The sequence below is a fragment of the Thermobia domestica genome, chromosome 12 (assembly GCF_964235325.1).
Source record: "Thermobia domestica chromosome 12, izTheDome1.hap1.1, whole genome shotgun sequence".
Classification (NCBI taxonomy): domain Eukaryota; kingdom Metazoa; phylum Arthropoda; class Insecta; order Zygentoma; family Lepismatidae; genus Thermobia; species Thermobia domestica.
The window spans coordinates 70,894,942-70,920,146 of record NC_137465.1 but is presented as its reverse complement, the minus strand read 5'-3'; the positions used below and the strand labels follow the sequence as shown (position 1 = coordinate 70,920,146).

At 35.4% G+C, this 25,205-nt stretch overlaps 1 protein-coding gene across 1 annotated transcript in view; it reads left to right on the top strand.

The window, feature by feature from the left end:
* LOC145665999 (uncharacterized) overlaps nt 1–25,205 on the top strand; it is a 600,563-nt gene that overhangs the window by 197,719 nt on the left and 377,639 nt on the right. Inside the window, exon 2 of the mRNA XM_081733104.1 lies at nt 18,617–18,712. Coding sequence (XP_081589230.1) covers nt 18,617–18,712 — 96 coding nt within the window. The remainder of the gene's footprint in view (nt 1–18,616; nt 18,713–25,205) is intronic.

The following is a 25,205-nucleotide window of genomic DNA, read 5'->3' as shown; positions in this document are numbered from 1 at the left end:
ATTTAACCTCTGAAGCACCCGCAGGAGTATACCTGGAAGAAACACTGATAACTCCAAGCATTGTGCGAAGTGGTAGTCTATGGTTGAGTTAATTCATGTAATCAGAGATCAAGTTTTGTTCTAGATTTTTATTTCGAGTGGGAGGAATATCAAATTATAAGGGGCTGCACTGGGATATTATTTTCTAAAGGACGTGCTGTACATAAAAGTGAAAGGAGTGCTCATACTTTATGTTAACTCTAGTGAGGCGGCGGCGGTTTGTCAACATCAGGAGGCGAAACGTCGAATCCAGGAGACGCGATTTCCTCGGAAGCCACAGAGTAAAAGAAGCATACACTATATTGGAAAGGAAATTAATGAGCCTGAAAGCTTTTATTATTGAAACCGCACACTCTTACGATGATTGGTTCTTACAAGTTACACCCTTCTACCATGCATCTATCGTTGTTGTTTCAAATAGGGATCTTGAACTTCAGCACTATTATACAGTAGATTTACGATCGTTTAAAAACACATATGTACACTAACGATAAGAATTGTAATCAACACTTTTGAATTCTTATCTCCGCTTCTGTTTTGTTTTCTATAACAATTAAATCTTCCTTACGAATTAACTGTTTCTTATCAGTGTGTATTACATTTTCCTCACGTGTGAATTTGATGAATCTCAGCAAACCATTATGTGAGTTGCGAATGTTTAGAAAACTTTAATACAACGTATCAAAAAGTCTTTCTTAAAGAAATCTTATGTGAGAAATGTTGAGTAAGTTTAAACGATAACGCAAAGAAATGACTTGGGCATGGCTATCATTTTCAATTATAGTTCCAAGAATACAAAAACTATAATGAAATTTTAGTTGTAAAACTATAAAAAAACAAAAAAAAGAGAGAAATAAAATGATTTTTTTCATATTTACATCTCACGGGTATGCCATGTAGACTAAAAGGGACAGATGATAAATAAAAGCAAATGGTTTTGAAATAATTGGTGTAGGAGGAAATGGAGAACTTCGAGAAAACTCCCGTACACTATGTTATCCACCACCACCTGACATGATTTGAGATCGAACCAGGGAGCCCTCACATCAGAAGTGAGCACTCTACCACTGAGCCACAATGTCCCCAAGACGTAATTGACATTGATTTTAGAACGTGGACATAAAAGTCGTCTAAATTATGTAGGGTCTTTTCTGGTAAGTTTTTACGTGAATTTACATTGGTCTAATCCTAACATGTTAACCCCCTTAAAAAAAAAAAAAAAAAAAAAAAAAAAAAAAAAAAAAGAACTTCTATTTCTGGTTGCGGGCCTGTGGTAACTTACAATCTGAATGGATGTATTTTTTATTAAGTTGAATTTGATTTATATCATACGGTAGTATTAACGTATTCACTGTTATTGTTAGAATATATTTTTGAAATCATAGTTGTTATAGAACAAACAAGCTGCATATATCTGCTAATTATATGCTGACGCAAATGGACATGTTGCGGATGTCGGCGCGGATGAAGGTAGAAAATGTTGTGAATGCGGTACGGATGCGCATTTTATTTTATATCTGCGCAGGGGTCTTGTGTGTATTTCTGTAGGCGTCTTGCTATCTAATTTAACCGACTTCAAATAGGGATGTTCTCATTTTGACCTGTATGTATGTAGGTGGGTATGTTCGCGATTATATCGAGAACCGCTGGTCATATTTCAATACAATTTTCACTAATCGAATAAGCTATTCCCGAGAAAGGTTCTATGCATAAAATATTTTGAAAATGATTTATTAACTATATTTAAAAAAACAGTAATTCCTGCAACGAATGAAAAAAAAAAGTATAATATACGCAAGCCCGTATTTATATATTGTGCGCCCCTCTGCTCTAAATAATTTGCCCTCCCCCCCCCCCACCGGCACAAACTTATGTCTCAAACGAGGAAATAAGCCGTGATTTTGCTAACATACCAACTCTCGTTGAGTAGCAGTTTAGGTATTAAAGTTACAAAAGTTACAACATAATTTTAAATGGCCTAATTCTCTCAATGATGATCATGATGTGGTGTTCTGCTCAAAGGTAGGTGTTTGATCCGAAGGTCCCTGGGCAAGGTGAACCCATGGTAGTTTGCTATTGCCTTCATGGTATACTGATGACGTACTAAGAACAGGCGAACAATGGAGGGGTCGTTGTCACCGATACCGACTCACAGGAAGTGGAAGGGGAGCAACACTCGAGTCCACAGTGAGAGAGAGAGAGAGTAGCTTACTAGAGATCTAATGGGGGCGTGATTTTGAAGCTGGGATTGGCTGACATCCATTGATACACGTCACTGTGTGACATCAATAATTATTGGTGATAACTGATAAGAAAAATAATTGTTTACATTATTCACGGTCAGAAATGGTTTAATAACATCTATATTAATAATACAATAAGCTATCTGTGTCTGTAGCACTTTTCAACTCGAGAACCATAATAGATAGGAAGATGAAATTTTAATATGTTTTAAAGATCTCAGGTCCAAATGACCTGTTTCAAGTTCCTAAGTCACACCTGAGCTGAGATATGAGGATAGAAAGTCCAAATAAGAATAACATAGGGTCATTTTTAAAATAATCGAAAACGACCAATACTAGAGTTGAATTCATAGTTTTTGGGATCGCTGAGATGAACAGAGGCAGTTTTAACCCATTTCAACTTCAAGGTCATACTCCACTCCCCACGGAGGGGGAAATATTTTAAAAGTAATCGAAAACTACAAATATTAGTGTTAAATTAATAGTTTTCAAGGTCGCTGAGTTTAACGGTGTCAGTTTTAATTATGTTCAAGTTCATCCTTATTTCTGGGGTGGAGAGGATGACTTTTAAAAATAATTAGATAAACTGACAATTAGTAACTATTGTAATTAGAGCAAATTAACACATTAACATATTTTCTCGCGTTTGCGCGGGATTCGCTGGGTTGCTAGTTTTAAATATTACTTTATTGTTAATCTTTTTAAAAATTCAAAATTTTGCCGCCCTGTTCTTGAGCAGAATAGCACTTACCTAAATACGGGCCTGAATAAACGCTGGAAGCAGACAATCAAGAAAATAAGGTGGGTTGTATATAACCAAGGGGTTAAGAACCTTTTGTAGCCAGTTTTCTCCAAATGTTTTAACACTGTTTGATGACGATGGATGGTTAAGTCATTGGCAATATCATGGCGATCTTCCTCAACTTTTGTCGGAATATCATCCGCTTTTGATGTGATTGGTCGCCCACTGCAAAGAGTATCTTGAATATCGAAATTTCCAAAACAAAAGCAACTCAACCATCTTTTAATTGTTGTTTTTCGTAATAGAAACACTACAAGTTCCTTCATGGGTCTGCATTTGTCCCTTTATCGAAATAAAATTGTAAAATGTAGCATAGTTTTGAGGAAAATTTATTCATCTTTACGACACAATACCTTACGTCTGATTCTAAGAATTCTAACACATTTTCTGGAGACACTAGCTTCAACTGTCAGCATATGACGTTGGGTATTACTGCGACTTCTATACCCTACGATTTGGGACACTTAACGCAATGTCTTGCGAAGGCTAACTACTTTTTAGACTGTGACATATTGATGGAGTTTTTGCTAATGTAACGAGCTATTCCCAAGGAAGGTTCTTCCCTAACGAAGTAGCTCTAGTGGTAGAGCATTGGTTTCGCATTCGGCAGGTCGTGGATTCGATTCGCGCTGCTGACTGGGGTTTTTGAGGGTTTTCTTCAGTTCCACGAGGCAAATGCCAAGATGGTACCTGCTATACAGGCCCTGGCCCATCCTTTTCAAATCCTTTCCATTGTTATTGTAGTTGTTAGATACTCAGTATGAAATGCCTCTGAGCTGTATCTGGTAATTGTTAAATAAACGAATAAAAATATTTAAATTATTTTGATAATTTATCATTATACATTTCTTCATGCATATTTCATAAGGAGACCCATTATATATGAAGTGAGTGTCCTATGTGTAGTTTAGGTATCTAACTAAACTACTGAATAACGATAAATGGAATAAAAAAAAATAAACTTAAAACAAAAATAACCGATTTTAATAACGCACTGAAAGGCAGAAATATTATTTTCAAAATATGAATTCTTTTAAAAAATAGTAAAAGGCAGAAAATAATAAAAGCGCTTAAAAGAAGGCAATTTTAATAATAAAACGCTTAAAATCAGAAAATAATTGATTACTATCATCTATAATTATTTTTAAGATATGACAAGCTAAACAGAAGAATGCCTCATAAAATTATATCGAAATAATTATATACTAGCATTAATTTGTTCAGGTTGGCACGACTTCAAACAATTTTTATATATAATAGTGATAAATTATTTTCTGCATTTAAGCGCTATATTATTATTATTATTATTATTATTATTATTATTATTATTATTATTATTATTATTATTATTATTATTATTATTATTATTATTATTATTATTATTATCTGCTTTTTAGTGCTTTTATTATATTCTACCTTTTAGTGCTTTTTTAAAAGTTGGTTCGTATTTTTTAAAAACTTTTACTGATGATAATAACTATATAAAAAGGTACCATTGAATCATCTGCTACCGCACTCTATTTTTTATTATGATTTATTCGTGTAAATGTTCATAGTGGCAACGTGGCCCTGCACTAAATAAACGGCACACACAAATACAGAGTAAATGTGTAGTTCGTAAATGTGCGAAAGTTTTGCGTATCTCTTTTAATCTACACTGCTCTGCACTTTACCAACACAGTCTAATTGATGTCATGATTCAAAATTAAACAGTCTATATTTAACTGCTTCCAACACCTATTATTATTAAAATTGCCATGTTAGTGGTCGGCAAGCTTTGATAGTAGTTTAATGAAGTCGTGTGATAAGAACTGTGATCACTATTATACGTGCCAGCAACTGCTGAGGTTCAGTGGTGGCTCTTGAGGGGAGTCACATCGGTTAAAAACAATTGGTAAATAAAGAAATAAAATATTATCGCTTCAAGTATAGGGAAGAAAATTCGAATACTTGCTAACTCATATACGTATAAGAATTAGTGCATTGAGTGGGTTTTCTTCCTATGGTTTGAAGAATAAAATTTTAATTGTTACCTATTTGACTTCCCTCAAGAGCGGTTACTGCCAGAAAGTATCAAACAAGAAACGGCAGATGTAATTTCAGAGCCCACTGAGTAGAGTAGCATTTCTTTGAAAGCTAGTAAAAACGTCTTAAGCGATAGTATTATATCTGCCTTCTGGTATTATATAGTGTACTGATCTACACAGAATAGAGTCGTGTCTTGGTGATCTTCAGGACCAGTGATGATGTCAAGGGGTGAGCCGGAGGAGAATTTTCGCCCGGAGCATATGAGAGCATTTTAACCTTACGTTCCTAAAGATCGTCGGTTTTTTTTTTTATATATATATATATGAAGATTGGGGCCGTTTGTTTTTGGTTAGATTGGATTTTAGCGCCCTTTACAGCAGCAAGGCTATAAAAAACGGGACCTGTACATTAACGTAGGACCCGAACCATTTGAGCACCTGCCGGAGATCGAACCCGGATCTCCTGCACCAAAGACGCGTACAATATCCACATAGCCAGAGGAAGCAAGAGTAAGAGGATAAAGTCATCCCCAATAATTTGTTCGCTCTATAATGCATAGGTCACCAGTAATCAAAATGAGCGTAAGCAAGCTCCTACTACTTAACTTACAGCCTTTCTGTGACCCTATTCCACGAGAACAATCGCAAAATTTATCCGATTTTAATAATATTTTGTGTATACCTGCTTGGTGTTGAAATTCGTGAAGAGCAAGGGTTAATCCACCTTAAGCTACAAGTGTGCGCTTGTATAATGTAATAACGAGATAATGTTCAAGTAACCTATTTAAAACTTATCCTATTTTGATATAATAAAGACCTTTTCTTTCATTCCGGTTGCTTGCCATTGAAATTGGTCAAGAATAAGCGGGCAAAATGTGATAAGACTCACTCTTTCGGCTTTGAAGTATCCATGCTTTATAATAATATATAAGAATAGTTTTCTCGATTTCAATGTAACATGGTGTATTTTTTTCTTTGGTCATTCCAAATTGTCGTTGCGGGTTGGATTTGAAATTTGTTGATAATCAAAGGATGAATTAGTCCTCTCCCTCCTCCCCGATTTAAAATGTCTAACTTAAGGATGCCTGATTTCTTTCACGTTACCTACTCTTACATAAGCGGCACATTTAGTTTTGGAACTAAATAATATGGAATCCAGCGACTTCGGGCTCTACATCATCGTTTGCTTCTTCCTTAGGTTGCAGCACGTTATCATAGTCCCCTTTCAGCAGAGATTGTCCGTCTAATTTGCCATGAGCCATCTAAGTTGAGCAACGACCTTTCGGGACTGCAAAACTGTTGCTACCCCAGTTTCGTCACATTCAAAATTTTATCAGGAGTAAAATTTCCAACCTAAATAACCTCATAGCTTTGAAACATTTTTTTGCGTTAAACGTGGTAGTTCTGACCAGATTTATGTTCTCGGGTTTTCATAATGTGAAACTTTCATATCAATTCATAAAACTGTTGAACCAATCCTTCCTGTAGTTTTGTTTACATGCCATGATTCTGGATACTTGCAATTTAGTTTCTTTGCATAATTGCATGCTAATTCACGTAAGTCAACCCATAATTCAATTTTGAACATTTTATCAGTTAGTCAGCTAACATCAAGTCTTGTTCTTTTGTAAACACTTGTTGACTGCTGTATCGTTAATCGTACTTATACGCTATTTCCTCGTCCTTCTGGAGCTTTGCAAGTAGTGCTGTAATCTATGGGTACTCAGAACTTCATTCAGGGGGAGGGGAAGGTTCAAGCACTCATTCTCAAATCGTTTTAGAATATGAGAGATTTTTGCATATACGTATAGATTTTTTTTCCCATAATACCTCACTCAAAAGGAGTTCAAACCTGGAACCACCCTTATGTACGCCACTGACTGTAATAAAGTGTTGTGTGCTTCAGTTTATACTTCGACGCTGCAGCTCATATTGATAGTTTATTCTCATTGGCAGAAGCGGATCTAGTCCGGGGCCAGGGGGCGTAGCCCCCCCCCAGTTTTTTGAGTTACAAAAATAATTTAAGCTATTATTTATTTATTTTTGGGAGTTTATAGTAAACTCATGATATACCTATCATAATCTGGGTTCTGGCTTGCCTCCCCTCCAGTTTTTACCTTCTAGATCCACCACTGCTGATTGTTGGTGACTTTTGCTGCATCCTAGATAATGTCATCCGTCATCCGTTATGAATGGGTTGTTTTCCTTTATTGTTTCAATCTGAAAAAATGGAGTGCTGATATACATTTTTATATGAAATTGCAGACGCTGCTGCGATATTCTTGCAGTTAAATACAATTTTAATTTATTCAAATGTGGCCCCTTCTAGTTGTTAAAATGTGCCCCTCCATACCGCTTTGGAAATTTGGATTTTTTAAAACAGAAACCCATAATTAGATTTCAGCATAAGTTCTGCTTAAATAAATGAACTTAACTACAACTATTTAATGTATGCGTAATTTCCTTACAACTTCGGTACAATGTTGGCGTGCGTACCTGTAAACAGAACTAAATCCACTCGATGTCGACACGTGAAGGAATAGGCCTGCTGACTATGGACAAAGCTTCGACAGTGCTGTCGGTTAGTGAAGCTGTGCAGAGCATTGAGAAATTTCATCTCTCTTGCGATGACTCCGCTATGTTCAAATGTGCCCCGATCTTCCCTACACTTTAGCGTGGTCACAAGGACTAGTTTTCTTCAGAAGAAAACGAGAGAAATAAATAAATTCTACAATATTATAGCTTTTAACTTTTTTAAAGTGTTAAATATGTTTACTAACTTTTCTTTTTCCATCAACGCTGTTCTGTTATCGTAAGCCGCTTTTATTCGTTTTCTACGAAACCACTAAATATTCACAAGGGTAGCTATAGACTAACAATAGTAAATATTATGCTACAGACACTCTTTCTATTCACGCTATTGTATGTGTTGGGTTGTCTTCGCCTTGCATCAATCTTAGGGTTGAGATAGAGTAACGTGGAAAGTAGCCATTATAGGAAAGAAATGGCTGTGATAAGAAAGCTCCTCTTCCCTGCTGCAAATGTATTGAAAGATATGGAAGGCCAGGGGAACGAAATATTGATTACCTATTTACGAAGCTGAAGTCGTGTTGACGATGGTAGTCTGTGAGAAACTTATGCTTCTACATTTTTAACATTTATTAAGTCATAAAAAAAATAACATGATTAAAAGGAACATCAGAAGTTTAAACAAGTTATCATTTTCATGGACGCTACACTATCAGAAGGCTTCAGAAGATTCTGAATTAATAGTTTCAGGTTAAAACTAGCGGACAAGAACTCAGTTGTCGTGTCTCGAGAAAGATTATCCTGCATGGTATTCAACTTCATTTCTATTTTTTTCCCCTGTTTTGATAATAAAATCTCACCACTCCAATCCCTTTCCGCTATAAAGTTGACAACTTCATGCAATTTCATATCACTAGCGCAAGAGAAAAGCTTCGTTAATTTATACTAAATTTCACAAGCAAATTAAGAGAAATAAGCTAAATTAGTACCTGAAACAAAATTAGTCCACAAAAATAAAAGAGGGAAAGGCAGACGAAGGTCCAATAATTACAAATCGGAGACAGTTTTAGCTGTCTTTCTTGAATATTTTAACATCTAGTTGCGCCAATATTTCTGGGCCATTATTTTTAGCCAACTTTTACTTACTCCATGATTAAAGCCCAGAATTAATGGCAAAATGTCATGAGTGCCATTATTGCAATTTTCATGATATTTTCAGGAAAAGTGCAATTTCACAATTTAGAAGCAATTTGTTGCCATTGTCACAGGTTTTCTCTTCCACTACTCTTTATTTACTCATTAACCACAGCATACCACAGATCTGAGTTGCTCTTATCTGGCCAAGCAATTTCGGTGTCTATTCCCGTTGAAATGTGACAAGTGGAGGGGCGGGGATGCTAGCGCGTATTCAGTTCTTGGAATTTTGAAGCAGTACTCGGTTCTTGGAATGACAAACAAAGATGCTTACTTTCAAGAAGTAGCCAAGTGGGTAGTTATTGTGAATTTTAGGCATGCGTGATACAGAACTGGTATTATGTGCGTTTCAGTATTTCAAGATGCCGAAAGTTGGCCTTTCTAGGCAACAGAAGTTGGAAAAGTCTGTGAGTGAGTTCGGGCGTACTGTGTTTTCAACAGACGGTTCTGTACTGTTTTGTAAGTTATGTAAAACTGTGGTTTCCGCTGAAAAGCGTTATTTTGTAACACACCATATAAGCACTGCAAAACACAATTCTGCAAGGACACGCAAATCAGCTGGTGAAAAGGTTCAAAATCTTCTTGGGACAGTCACGAATCCCGCATCGCGTACTAACAGTTTTGCGATGATCTGTGTGAAGCTCTAATTAACGTGGACATTTTTTTTATGGAAGTTAGAAAATGTTTGCTTTAGAAATTTTCTTGAGAAATACACAAAAGAAAAAGTTCCAAGTGAATCATCATTGAGAAAGACTTACGTTGATAGCGCGTACAGCAGAACTATAGACGATATCCGTAAAATTGTTGCTGACAAAAATATATGGATTTCAATTGATGAAACTTGCTATATTCTAGGACGTTCCATTGCCAACGTTGTAATTGGAACTTTGGGAGGGGAAGAAGGCACACAAACATTTTTGATTGCATCAGAAGTTCAGGAAAAGGTAAATGGCACGGCAATTGCACAGGTTTTTACTAAATCGCTGAGTATTCTGTGGCCAGAATGTGTAAAATACGATAACGTCCTTCTTTTTGTCACAGACGGAGCTACATACATGAAAAGTGCAGCAAAAGCACTTAAGGTTCTATTCCCACGTATGCACCATGTCACCAGCCTGGCTCACGCGCTACATAGAATTGCAGAGGAAATTCGTTCTCATTTTCCTGACGTTGACCTTCTTGTGTCAAATATGAAAAAGGTATTTCTAAAAGCTCCCTCGCGAACAAGTACGTTTAGCGAATTAGCCCCTGAACTTCCGCTTCCACCACAGCCTGTCTTAACGAGTTTGGTACATGGGTTACAGCTGTTCTCTATTTGCTAACAACTTTGAATCCACCAAAAGAATCATTGATACTTTTGATGAGGATGATGCGTCTTCAATTAAGGTTGCTCAAAGTTTCTTAAGAAGAACTCCTTGAAAAAGGACTTAGTCTTCATTGCAACAAATTTTGCAAAGTTACCAGATGCTATTGCCAAGCTTGAAAGAAAAAGAACAGACTCTCGCTAGTTCCCTGAAAATCTTCAATGATACTCTCAACGATCTGAGTGTTGTACCTGGTGACAAGGGCGAGAACATTCGGCGTAAGTGTAATCGTGTTGTAAGTGCTAATCCAGATTTGGGAAAATTGAAGGGCATCGCTAGTGTTATGGAAAGTAATGCTGATACAACTGTTGGCAGTGACATGGATCCTTCCCAAATAACCTTTCGTAAGTGGAAATCAACTGCTAGTGTAGTGTAAAATGACTTCAATTTAATATTTCTTGTGCTTTCAATGTTTGTGCTAATGTCTCCGCGTGTGAATAAAATGTGATAGTGTCTTTAAGTTATTGTTTCATTGTTACTACTAAAGAATGGCGAATGAATTGTTAGATGTCGTCCCTTCACAGGTTGCGCAAGTTTCCAGAATTTTAAGTGGTAAGTACAAAGTGCAAAATGAAGCATTTTATTCGATTATTAAACGAATTATAGCCTATTATAGCTTTTACATATTTTAGTATCTATTTTCCCCCAAAAATTCGTGATTGCTTGTTTATTTTATTTTGCCATTTTACCTGCCATTTTTGGGTGTTTATTTCGCAATTTTGCCAGCCATTTTCGGGCTTTTATTTCGCCATTAATTCCGTCCTTTATCTATGATATTCAGTATCATTTGTATTCTCCAAATATACTGGTGGCTTCATTACAATTTAAACCAGGCTATTGTCGTTTTTTGTTAACACTTTCAAAAATAAACCACAGATTATATGCAAGTGCGGCAATAAAGCTACCGGACTAATTTCATAAAATGAAAAATGTTACCTTCGACTTTCTATGTAGTTATCTCCTCTCTCGATGCACAACTTTGCTTGTTGGTGCAGAGACTTGAAGCTGTTACAGAAATCATATTCTTGGTTATTTTTAAGTACCCTCGTGACAGCCGTATTGATAGCTTCCACGTTCTCAAGCATGTTGCTCGTGAGGTGGAGTTTTAACTTCAAAAACATAAAGTAGTATACGTAGTTTACTGGAGCCAAATCTGATGAGTATGGTGTGTGAATGGGCATTGTCGCAAACAAAACTCCGATCACTGGAACTGATTAAACACTTTACGCGCCATGTGAATTTTTATAAACTCCTTCCATTACTGGGAACAATGTGCATATATGTTATGCTCAGATGGGTATCCTTTAGGAGACCAGTACACAGTCCTGGTATCAGAACAAAACATCTGATTTAAGAGTTTAGCGGTTAAAGCATAATTATGGTTTGACACTGGTCATTCACCATAGGAGTTGCCTCAAAAACCTTTTGATAGAAACTATCTCTGAAACAAATCTGTGGTGAATGAGGCCCTTGGTAATCAACAAAGCCTTGACTCGTGACTTCTTAATGGAAACTTTGGTTGGTCTTCGTTTCTCTGAACCGACTAATGTTGACGACTGTAATTAAGAAGATCGTGCTACAAACATCATGTTTCATCCCTGGTGACATGGTTTTGAGGAAATCTGACTAGAAATTCGGTGTTGTGACGATCTGGACAAGAGCTCGATAACTTGTCCGGTGATTCAGGTCCCACTTGAGATTGTAGCTCTAAGTCTTATACAATGTTGGTACTGAAAGATAATGCTAGATTCCAATATGAAACAAAATAGATCTTTATGAAAATGCAATGCTATAGGATTTCACCTTCCTTTGTATTAAAAATATACAAGGAAATTACAGATAGGTCCATCTATGGCAGACGGCAAGATAAACCTCATGGTTTCTTTTCTATAATTCCGCCGCTGTTACTTCCGGCCTGGACCAACTCACTTGTTCACCTTTGCTGACATGGAAGCACATGGGGTTATTGCTGCGTTGCAGTTTGTCGCACACCTGTGAATATCCCCAATCAGTTACGACTATACAGCTTTTGCCTATTGTCTTGACATGGCAACAGCCGAGTACTTTGAAGGACACAAAGTCATCAGTAGCCAACGAGAAGCGCTGTCTTCTGCTTTAGACGGTAGTGATACATGATTGGAGGACAGTTCATAGAGCGACACGACTATAATTACCTGTCTGGAAAAGTAAAATAGTTAAAAACTATGAAGTTGGCTAACTCTTAAACTTGACATTCTGTATATTTTGTTCGCAACGCTCCGAAATTACGAAGTTATGAGCGTGTGCGTCTATTGCTTTGTATATTAGAAACTTATTCAGTATATCTTGGATATATTTTAAACCTGAGAAACAAAGAGTTTCAAACTAAGACAAATAACACGAACGTGAACTAATAGTTGTAATGAAACATGCACTCTTGTAAAATATCATAAAAATTTTAAGAACAGTTAATAAGCTCTTGATTAAAAATTGGAATTGTACGTATAAAATACATTTCTCATTTCATCAAATATGTATAAACTGAACTGGGTCACGCTGTGTTCTAAGCTGAAGTTTCTCTCTCCCTCTTTCCTGAGTTGATCAATTGAAACATACCGTCTCTGTTCTAAAATCACCGCCTTTCCTACAAGGGACAAATACTATACTCATTTGGCCAATATATTTAAAAGCTATTGAGATAATTATTTGCATTTTATAGAATGGTTAATATGCAGCAGTAATGAGTCGAGGTCTGTGAAAGCAAGTGGTTTTGATATTAAAGGTATTGCAAACTGATAGCCCTTTGAAGTTCTAGTATCTATTTTTAGGTACTGAAGTAGTGTCTTCATTATTCGATTAGAAAAGAACCAATAAAGCTTTTTACTTCGTTTTTCGATTTGCTTTTTCAATTCTAGAGGCATTATCGAACACGTTAGGTATGGTTTCACGCCTTTCTGCGTCGAGACATAGGAGGTGATGACGTCTTAACTTTTAAAAAATACTTTTTGTTAGGCCTATTTTTATTATTTTATGAGGGCTTACTTTTGCACTTAATAGATTGAAATTTTCCACAAACATTCAGTCCACCAAGTAACATTTATTGTTTTTTTTAGATATCTGCGTTAACACAGGGGAAGGGTGTGTTAAGAGGAGCAAAAAGGTAAAGCAAACGGACATTTTTAACCAAAAATTCCACTTTTTATCGATTTTCCCGCCTCAGGTACATGATAGAGACATTTGAATGGTGTAGTTTGAAAGGCTGTTCTATTCTAAAGAGAATGAGGTACAAAACATGACCCTAGGATAAATAGAGGTTTCAGGACATTTTTTTATTCTAAGATCAGGGTCTTTTGCAGTAATCTGGAGCATTATGTGGAATTTTTCCCGACTTTACTATTCAAACACACATTTAGTACACACCTTGGTATTTTAAAGTTGATTTTCAGTTGTCTGGTCAACACAGAGGAGTCCAGAGGGCTCAAAATTTGAAATTTTTTCCAGAGAAAAATCCCGATTTCTCTCAAAATTTCCCATCTCAGAGACATGATACGGAAATGTGAATGGTACGGTTTGAAAGGTTGCTCTATGGAAAAAAAAAACGAGGTACGAACCTTGATCCTACGATAAATAGGGAAGATGCTGTAGCCACTTGACTGAAAGTCTATAATTTACCTTTTTTTAAAAAGCCGGAATTTTAAAGGAATAGACAATAAAGTGAACACTGAGGATATACATACATATATATATATATATATATATATATATATATATATATATATATATATATATATATATATATATATATATATATATATATATATATATATATATTGTAATTAGAAAACTTAGTGTCGTCCGCACAAAGATAATTGAATAGTGTGTAATACAGACCTTTATCTTCCCTTGACATCAATATTGGGTGTTCTTACACTTTATTCTTTCTTAGCCTCCTCTTTTTTTTATCAAGAGGGCAAGGAGAAGCATGGTTTCACTCACTGAAGACATTTTCTCATGAAGATATTCGTCTTGTTTTGGTTGCGCCACTGATTCACGATACACGAGAGTGTGGTGTCGCCACCTATTTACCACCGGTGGCGCAACCAGTTGCCTAATGTAAAAGGACCCTTATTGAAATAGATTGCACCCACATGGCAACAAAGCGAAAAAAATGAGCGATGCAACTATAAATGTATTTGTCTGTATTGAGAAATAGAAGATCCCTGTCATAATCTATACGTTACTGGGTGTTTTTGCAGCGCTCATGCAACCGCAAACGTTCACCAAGTTATTCCTATATTTGTTGAGAGTGAGTTATGAACTGCTAACATGTTTTTAGATACGCATTTTCTCAGAAAATTATTTTAGCTTTTTGCTTTTTTGATATGAGTTTTCGAGAGATGCATGAATATCGTTTTGTACTGAAAAACAATGTATTATTTTTACTCTAACACTTCAAAAATATTCTTTGAAGTTAAATATAAAAATGAAAAGAAAAATGTTAGTTTAACGTCCTACGATTATGTCCTTTAGGCTAAGGGAGAAGGATGATTAAAGCAAATGAATGATGATGGAAGAATCGGTGGGATGAGCATGTCAGAGAAAGCGGGAGTACCAGAGATAACATACGAACACAATGTTGTCCACCACAAACTTAATTGGGCGGGGATCGAACCCGAGATCCCACACACCAAAGGTAAGCGAATTATCACTGAGTCACCGTGCCCCGCAGCCACATTTGCCGTACAGCTACATTTAAAAAAGGATTTTTTAAACTTGAATTTGATTTTATCAATAGTTTATCGATATTAGACTATAGCATTATAATTGATATAATAGTGAAGTATACGGAACCAAATCACCAGGATTCAAAACATTCATTAGTCTCCCTGAATTTGACTACGAGGAGTGATCAGAAAGTAAAGTTACAAAGTTTACAGTGGAACGAGTATATATATATATATCGTAGATGCGGGCTACTTGGACCCAATTTTGCAATAAATTCGTTCTTTTGTTCTGTATTCATCCACGAAAACTCTAAAGTAATTGCCGTAACCCATAATTAATAGAACTACAGACATTATTGTATATATCCAGGGCGTTTTTAGTTACATATATTGAAAACAACGCACAAGAGATTGATAAAAACATAGGTCCAAGGAAGACTCGCGTTCGGGCTACTTAAACCCACCCCCATATTTTCTAACAGAAAATTATTGAAATCTGCTCTGGGACTAAGTAGGACGTAGGTGTTCTAAGAATAACACTTTTTATTTACTGCAAAACAGAAATAGAACATGTTAAGAGGTATTATCAACATTTTGTAGGCACAAGAACATGTTGCTACTAAAAACGAATTGATTCCTGTAATGGCACAAACTCTCACATTTAGCCCAAGAGAAGTATTTGAAATTAAATAATACATAGTTACGAACATAAAATAAAATGAGGCATATCTGTCGTGGGCCATCTTCAGGAATTGTAGTTAGGCTGCAAGTCCCAGAAGCGTAGTACAAACAACCCCTTTTTAATTAACTGAGGAGGATTAATATTCGTCGTAATATCATGCCATTTGGAGAAAAGTGTGTCCTTCTCTTTGGGCCATTTCCAGGCTTTTTTGTAGGCTCCATACAGTCTACAATGGCACCTTCAGGCGAAATGTTCATTATTACACCTGGAAATTCTTTCCCATTCCACAGAACAAGAACAAAATCCCCTGCCCCACATTTTGAAATGAAGGTTTAACCTTTAACTTCTCTTTCCTGGAAAAAGTTTGTTCCAAATGACTGGTAACTTCATCATCAGTACTAGAAGCACATAGATCACTACCTCCTGATGACTGAAGGCTAAAACAGTCTTCACCTTTCGTTTTTTTTTTCTTTTTTTGTCGTTTCTCCCTTTTTGATGGACGAACTTGTTTAGGTGTGCTGGTAGACAATTCTTGTGACTGAAGGTCACTTTCGTAAATACTATTCCCGGGGGGTATTTGCAATTTCTTCCTTCTCTTGGCGCAAGGGGTGACCAATTCATTCCTTTTCTCCTCAAGCTGTGCCAGGAATGCTTCTCCAACTAAATCCAAATTTGTGCTTCTATCTTGATTAGGTAATCGCCTCATGATTTCCTCTTTATTTAGTGGGAATATTTCACACTTCTTGAACCCGGCCTTTAAATTGTCAGATAAATTTGGGAGCAAATCCAGTAGCACCATTGGAAACTGATCTTGCGGCAGAGTTGACAGTCTTTTCCCAGCATCTAATTGTATCCATTTAGTGAGAATATCCCTCCATTTCATTTTAAGAGGCCTAAAGTAGGCAACATCCAGAGGTTGAGTCAAGTGGAAGGAATTTGGTGGCAACACACAAAGTGCATATCATTTTCCGCACACAGTTTGATGACATTTACGCTGAAATGGGAGGACAGATTATCTCCAATGATGACATTTTCCCCTTCTTGCTTCCTAAGTGTTGGCAGGACATGAGACATAAAGCAGTCTTCAAAAACTGCCGAGTCTATCCAACCGTGTTTACTCCTATTGTAACGCGTTCCAGTGGGTCCATTTTCTGTCCATGTTGTCCAAAGGTTGTCGGTCTTATAAATTACATAAGGCGGAAGTAAAAATCCTGCTGCATTACCGCAGAAAATGACGCTGGTACTTGACTTTGCAGAGCCCGCAATCACGGTATATATATATTATTTCATAGGACCCAGCCAACAGGTAGTACATACATTAGGTTATTTTTCGACATAGTCTACATATCGGTTAAGGTACTTGTCGCATCGTGCGGCGAGTTTGAAGTTTCCCTCCTGGTAAAAATCCTGCCCTTGCGTGTTCAACCACGTTGTCTTGTCACGAAGTGTTTCACCTCCTCTCTGAAGTGAAGCACAATGTTACGGACGCTTCCGAACAGCATTCCCAATTCTGCCATCAGATACCGTAACGTGATCCTTCTGTTGTTCTGAATCAGCTCCTCCACTCGACTTACGTTCAAATCTGTTGATGGGTGGTGCTGCGTCGTCCACTGCGCTCCTCATTGGTGACGTTTACTCTACCAGCCGCAAACTTTCGACACCATTCTGCGACATGTTGACGAGACATTACAGTCTCTCAGTAAACTTTAACCAGCTGCCGCTGAATTTCAGACGCGGGTACCTGTTTCGCCCACAGAAATCGAATAACTGGACATACTTCTTCGCAAGACCAGTTTTTCAAACGAGTTGCCATTAGTGTTTACATACAACTAGCGCCGCAGATGGCGGGTCACTGAAACTCGGTACAGTTGCCAACTCAATGTATTAAAATTATCGCACACTCCTCATTCTTCTATAACAGACGTAACTCCAGAAATATCGGCCTTGTAAGTATAGTTTCTGACCCTCCCTCGTATATAGATCACTACATTCTTCAGTTCATTTTTCGGTTCGCAAGTAAGTAACCAGAGGCGACGGTTGTCCAGTGATAGAGCACTCACCACTAATCCGAGCAGCTCCTAGTTTAATCCCATGTCATGTGAGTTTGTGGATAACAACATCCTGTCCATGGGTTAGTTCTACTATTTCTCCTCTCTTTCGCATTCCACCAGTTCTTCCTCAGTAATCACTTGCTTCAATCATGCATTTCCTTCAGCTAACGAAGTATGAATCCAATGGAGTCACAATAAAGATTTCATTTTCTTTCATTTCTAACATAAGTCATTATACTGAAACTTTTGTGGTGCAACTTAAACGTGTTATAGGGGCCTTGTGGCTCAGTGGTAGAGCGTTCACCTCCGGTGCTTGGGGTCCCTGGTTCGATTCCAGTTCGCGTCGTGTGGACTTTGTGGTGGGCAAATATCGCGCTCGTGGGTTTTCTTGGGGTTCTCCCGTTTCCTCCCACTTTCTTCATTCCACCATTTCATTCATTTCTCATAATCACCGTCTCCTTTAGCCTAACAGGCATAATCGTTAGACGTAAAACTGAAATATTTCATTTCATTTTTAAACGAGCTATTCTCATGTCTGGTGAAAGTAAGATGCGAACTCCGATGACTTTTCTCTATATGTATTTTCTCAGAAGATTATTCAGAGACACTTAGCGATAAATCACTGTTGAAAGTTATAGAAGTATATAAATCTGGCACAATAGTGTGAAGTTCCTCTTACTTTTCATGTAGAACGAAGATTTTCAATTAACCCTCCTTTTCTTGGCAACACAAACTTATTAGGAAGCATAAATTTGTGACAAAAACAATTCACTTTTAAAGACGTTTGTTACAAAACTGTATACTCAGATAATATATGCATTAATATTTGAAAAAAAAATAGTGTGAAAATTATCTGTCAAAATAAGGTATAGATCTACTTATAATTATATATAATTTTATTATGATCTTTCTTCATGTAGATGCATTTGTCAAAGTTTAATTGTATCATGTTTTTGTAAAAGAAATGTTGTTGTTGTTGCAGGCCACGAGCGCCACTAGTGATCGAAGACCCGCCCACTAGCGATGACAACGAAGATGATGAGATCTCAGTTATCAATCAATCTCTACTAACCGATGGGTGAGTACCGAAAGTTATTATTTCAAGAAAAAGAATAACAGTGCATTAGTCAACGTTCTTTGATTATACGCTCTAGGAGACAACGGATAAGCGGATTATGAATAAAATTCACTTCCAGGTCTCAACTAAAGCGGTATAAATTGTTATTAGTACGAATTAAATTATAAATCGTAACTAGTCCAGGAAAAATATACCGAGCTGTAAAGAATGAAGTATGCAGTATAAATTGTGCATGCGCTGCAAAGTACGTGTCCTATTCAGGATTCGGGAATGAGCGAACCATTAAGAGTAGTTTACTTAATTGTAAAAGGAACTTATTAGCCTGTGTTATCAAAAATCATGTCAAAACAGGTCCATTCATTCATACGTTATTGAAAAAAAAAATCACGCATAGTCACGTTAAATTTTGCTAGCGATTACCAGGTATACTGTATATGAATCGTATTTGTTGAAATGTCAGTCACTACTTTAAAGATTTTCTTTTCTATTCTGCTTTCTGTATGGATACGGCCAGTGATGTAGTGCTAACATATATATACAAATGTTAGATGGGCATACATCATATAGTCCCGTATACGCCCGATTACATCCCGAGATAGGCCGGTATTTAGAGTTGAAACAACATTGAAAGATAATATTTATGAAGGAGAAAAGCACCTTACAGATTCCCTAAGAGCAGTAAAAATGATAGTTGTTACGTTAAAATAGTGAACGGCGTTGTTTAAACAAATACCTATTCATATGAATTAGCAGGCATCTGTGCATTTATAATGTAACGTTCACTTTACGTTTACAAGCAATATATTTACTGATATCTGGAACACCGAGTAATGTGCGAAGAATTAGTAATAAACTTATTTGCTAATAAATAATACTTAATTTACTGTGTTTTATTTTAATAGCTTTACTACGGAAAATAATATTTTATTCCATCTTCATTCATATGTACGCGTATATTCCCTTATATCATGTTGATGGCCACTCTAACTTCACACTAATCTATTTGTCTTGCCATTAATCTATTTGTCTTAAAATTTAAGATATTTCCCGCTGTTAAAGTTGAAAGGGCGTTGATCTTGCCATTTATCGTGAGGAAATATTACGATCCTGACTTGCCACTGAAAGATCATCCCTGACATCTGATAAATCTTGGAGAACTAGACAAAACTTATGTCACATCTCGTTACTGCTAGATTAAAAATTAAAATACTATTACCACCACCACCACTACTACTACTACTACTACTACTACTACTACTAATAATAATAATAATAATAATAATAATAATAATAATAATAATAATAATAATAATAATAATAATAATAATAAAGTAGTAGAGGGGAAGAGTTTGCAAATAGACCTCTTGAAAGCGGTTACTTGAAGAAAATAATATGTATAGTTAATATTCGTTATATTGGAATGGATGTTCGTGATATAAAAACAAGCAACAAACTTTGATACCTATTTACAGTACGACAAACTTGCTCAAGTATTTAAAATTAACGTCCAAAAATTCGTTCCCATCTTTCTAAGAGAATGTCAAAGTCTAGCCAAATTGGTTATCACTCCTATCATTTCTGTAAATGATCTTGGTAGCTCGCAAAACTTCAGTGTACGCGACCCTGTTGTGTGGCTTTTGTCCATCGTGGCTTTCGCCCGCTATGATTTTTTACTCATGACTATTCCCCGAAAGCCATTAATCAGAATCTAAATGTAAATTCTCTGACTATCTGAATCGGGAACAAAGCAACAAACCTAAACAAAACGATAAAACTCGAGAAAGTTTTTTAATTATTTTTTCTTGATCTTGAGCTGAAACAAAGCGATATTTCGTAATCGAAACGATAGTGTATATATTACATTTTCGTTTTAAAAAGAAGAAAAAAAACAGTTCTTATTGTTCCTGTTAGTTATATGTAAATTTTTCTGAGTTGATTGGATTACATGACATCGTTATCTGCTTTGATAATTCCGTTTAAACGTGAGAAATCTCTAAAAGTAAATTTTAAATTTGCAAAAATCTGAATATTGTTAAATTAATACTACTGCTAGGTATGCTAACGGAAATATAATTTTTGAGTGGAAAGTGAAAGGAAATTTAATTTAGTTTATACAATTCTGTACGCGTTTTGTTCTTCCCTGGGTACAGAAGTTCTTTTGTTGTACATTTTACTAACTTTTCAAAGGGTTCCATTCTAGTTTCAATTATTCTTTTGTACTGTTTATCCATGATTTGTTCTATTATTATTAATCTATATAAGCATAATTTTAGTTCATGTTAAATTTATGCACATTTCTAGCCAGATCTTAAAAATTCTCAAAATTTGCTCATACCCTTGAACAATTGTGTCCAAAATGAGTGATTTTATATCAAATTCCTCACATCGGAAAATTGAACGTAAATAGCTAATTCTCTAATTGTTAATAGCAAGTATGTTAATACGTTATTAGCAAAGAAAGAATATTTCAACTTTGAGTAACCACTGATAAGTTGTTATGAAAACTAAATTTATTTCTAAAGTATCTTGAAAAATTTCCGTTTAAGAATCGTGGACAGCCATTTGACCAATTTGTTGATGTTTTCCAATTTTGACCCGTTTTAAACGAGCATTTATGGAGATAGCTTTGTTCTCTACCATGTATCCTAGCAAATGCTGAACAAGATGATAGTAGTACTAAAAGAGGAAAAGCATAACTAATTCTATCACATATTCTCCAGCGAGAGAATGCAATGCAACATATTCACAATTTACTTATTTATGTTATTGCAATAGTTTATCTTAAATTATAACTTTGAGTCTCTGTTAACAGCAAAGTTTTAAATACAGTACAAAGTGTGTCTATTTCAGTCATCCTGATTGATTTTGTGTTCTTGAAAAGTACCAGTTTTGGGGAGAAAAGCCTTGAATTTCACGAACAGGGAATAATCACAACGTGAATTAACCATGAAACCTGTAACTCCAAACTTAATTCTAATTAGAGCACTTAATATTTGGATTGGGCCATGATTATGAGACAATTACGAGGTACTTTTAGACATCTGGAAATGGCCACTATATGAGTCTATTATCTGATCTGGCCACATATCAACTAACTCACAAGCTACGTGAACGGTTAGATGTTCTTGTAGCCTATAACGTTATGAAGTTATTAGTGAGCAAATTTATAGAAAATTTGAGTTAATATCTTAAATTTACTCATTACATTAAACTTCTGAACATGTCAGTTACTAAAGATAAGTTGTGATCATATTGTTCTGCTGTGTGAATGTCAAAATATTATTCAATGAAGCAGTTCCTTCTTAGTACTAATATTTTCTATTCATTTGAATAATAGTGGCTCCTATCTTCAATAGCTTTCGAAACGTCATATCTTTAAATCATGAAATATACTTTAAACATTTTTTTCTTTAAAATAATGTTTAAAGTTAATTTTACGAGTAAATTGACAACCACTTGAATTACATTGCAATACACTACCTCCAATAAACGACTATGTTTTAAAGATCTATTCTTGTAGGCATTTAACCTAGAAAATTTAGTTGGTTATACCATAGCTGAATATGAGCATAAACAGAAAATATGTGGTACTGACAGGTATCAGACTTAAATTGAATTATATACTCTCATTGAAGCAGGACGATCCATTGAATAAAACAGCATTATCAATGAAATGGTTGGTATGTTGTTCAACCGCAATTCTGTTAGCACTTGTTTGCATTCCCGTCATTGTTCTAGCAAATTACCATCTGTGTGTACGAGTTGTCAATACCAACAGACTTGGCCAGTGTCCAGAGAAAGAAAACAAATAAAAATCTCGTTGGAACAACTTCTTTCTCTGCAACTACACTTTGTTTCTCAAAGAAAATGTGTTCCACTGAATGACAATGAATGTGATTTTATTGTTCTAGACATCCTCTTGGAGACATTTATTTATATCAAGTGCATGCTTGAATTAGCTGATGAAATCGTATTAGTACAATGAATTGTGTTATTCATTATAGTAGATTAATTTAGGTCAACCAAGCTAGTTTTTTTTTGTTTGTTTTTGTTTGTTTGTTTTGGTAACTTGCTTTATCTGCTCAAGCTAATATCGTACTATATCGTTAATATGTTTTTAATGTAAACGGATATGTGTATGATTTTGATAATTTAATTAGTGTAATTTGTAAAGCAAATTTATTACTTATCGTTCCGTCTTTCACGCAAACAGACATAGAATTGTTTTTATATTTGACGTTTAATAAGTCCTTAACACAAACGATATACTTTAATTATGCATAACTTAACAAGGATAAACTCAAATTTCTGCCTCCATCCAATTTGAGTTGAGTTGATTTTGAGTTTATTATCCCTTGGCTGTATGAGTGAGGCAGCAGTGAGGCTATATGAGACGTGGACCTACTGATTATCGTAGAATCCGAACCACATGAACTCCGCCTGGAATCTAACCCGGATCTCTCACGCCAAAAGTGAGTACGCTAACCGCTTAGCCACGTAGGAACTCTCCATCCAAGTTACACGTCTAGTTCTGTTTGGTAGTTATATTCTGCAATGAAGACTAAAGGTTCGCTGTAGATGCCGAGAGCCCAGAAATCTAAACCCTAAATTCTCTAAAAAGGTTCGCTGGTAAGTAATTTCTATTCATCTGCTAAAAATTGAACACGTTATTAAAAATATAGTCGTGTATCAAACAAATGACAATGTTTCTATTTCCAAATCATTATTTTAAAAGGGAAGAAGAAGGAGAAGGAGTTTGAAATCGTTTTGAAGAAGTTGGTTTACAAAAACTCCTTTGTATATTTGTCCGTGTGACTCTGTCCGTCCGTTCAGGAAACAAAAAAATCTGAAGAACTATATATGGTGGATTACAATCGATTTTAGACAGAATGTAGAGGATAAATTAGGAATCGAATTCGTTCGTAGAGTTAGCCATCCATCAGAAGTAGCAGAAATCAAATATTTCCGGTTTTAACGTTGATCACTAGATCCGGTTGAACGTTAGAGTAAAAATTGTAATAGGAATGGATAACAAGAAGCTGATTTCTTCAATCGATTAAGCATCCTAAGGATACATCGTCCATCCTTTAATCCCTACTAAAATCGAAAGTGATAGAATTCACTACACCTTTCGGTTTCAATATTGATCCACATAGAGCAAAAACGATTAGAGATATCGATAAGGTATTTTTGAAATCGATTTATGGTACTAAGAATAAGTTTCATATTCTCTAGTAACTTTCTACTCAAACCGGAAGTGGCAGAAATCAACAACTTCCGGTTTTAACGTTGATCGCTATAGAGTAAAAACGGTAATAGATAACGAGAAGCACTTTTCAGCATATCAATTAAGTGTCTCAAGAATATATTCAAACTCCACTTTAATCTGTCTACTAAAACCGAAAGTTGCAGAAATCTACTACTACTTTCGGTTTCAATATTAAATGAGAAAATATTACACCATACAAACCAAACTCTCTTTTACGTAATGTACACGTGACATTGCTATTTATTAACAGGGCCAGATCACTTAATGCGAGTTCTGATATTCTTGCACCTTATAATAATAATACTTACTTTGCTGGCAACTTACAAAGACTTAACTAATAATTATTTAGTTTTCACAATGCAATAAACACTTTTTCCAGATTTTATCAAACACATACAGAAGTTTTCATATATATATATATATATATAAAACTACAAACATCAAAAAGTAATCATGCATAAGTATGTATCATTTATACATTTTACATGAAATGTGTTGATGTGTAAAAACATGGTTAAATTATCTTTTAGACTCGATTTCAGTGACACATTTGATACAGATAAAATCATTATATAAATAACTGAGACATGTGTTAGTAAAGTATACAAATACATTATTGAATTGAACCTCTTCTATTGCATAAAGTATTAAGAAGTGCTAAAAATACAAAAAGAAATGTCGCCTGGCATTGTCATTGGATTTTTAATGTAATTTCCATCTGCTCTTTATAAAAGGACAGTATATTATTTCTTAATTTTCTCAGGTTAACATAATTCAAATCCAAAAATCATGAAGCTTGATTAATATTATCGAAAATGCATTATTTTAAATAATAATAATAGTAGTAGTAGTATTAAATGGTAGCTGTTGCAAATAAACTGAATCACATCATTAAAAAAGTTTTTGAAAAACATTTACTTCATTGATTTTTTATATGAAGTCCATTTAAAAAACAATGAAATCAGGCAAGGAAGAGCCATTCCGTGATTAACCTAGATTAATTGAAAAAAGAAATCTCATTGCCACAGTCACGCAACTCAGAAGTTGTTGGACTCAACTTTATAAATGCGTGTTTTTTTTGTGTGTGTTTGTATTTTATTGTTTGTCTATGTTGTATATCCATCCACGTTTGCTTCTTTATTTGTGGTCAGTGGAACAAATCGATATACCCACCGGTTGACGCCGTGCACTTTAAGACTTTTATTTTCAATCTGCTTTCTATCA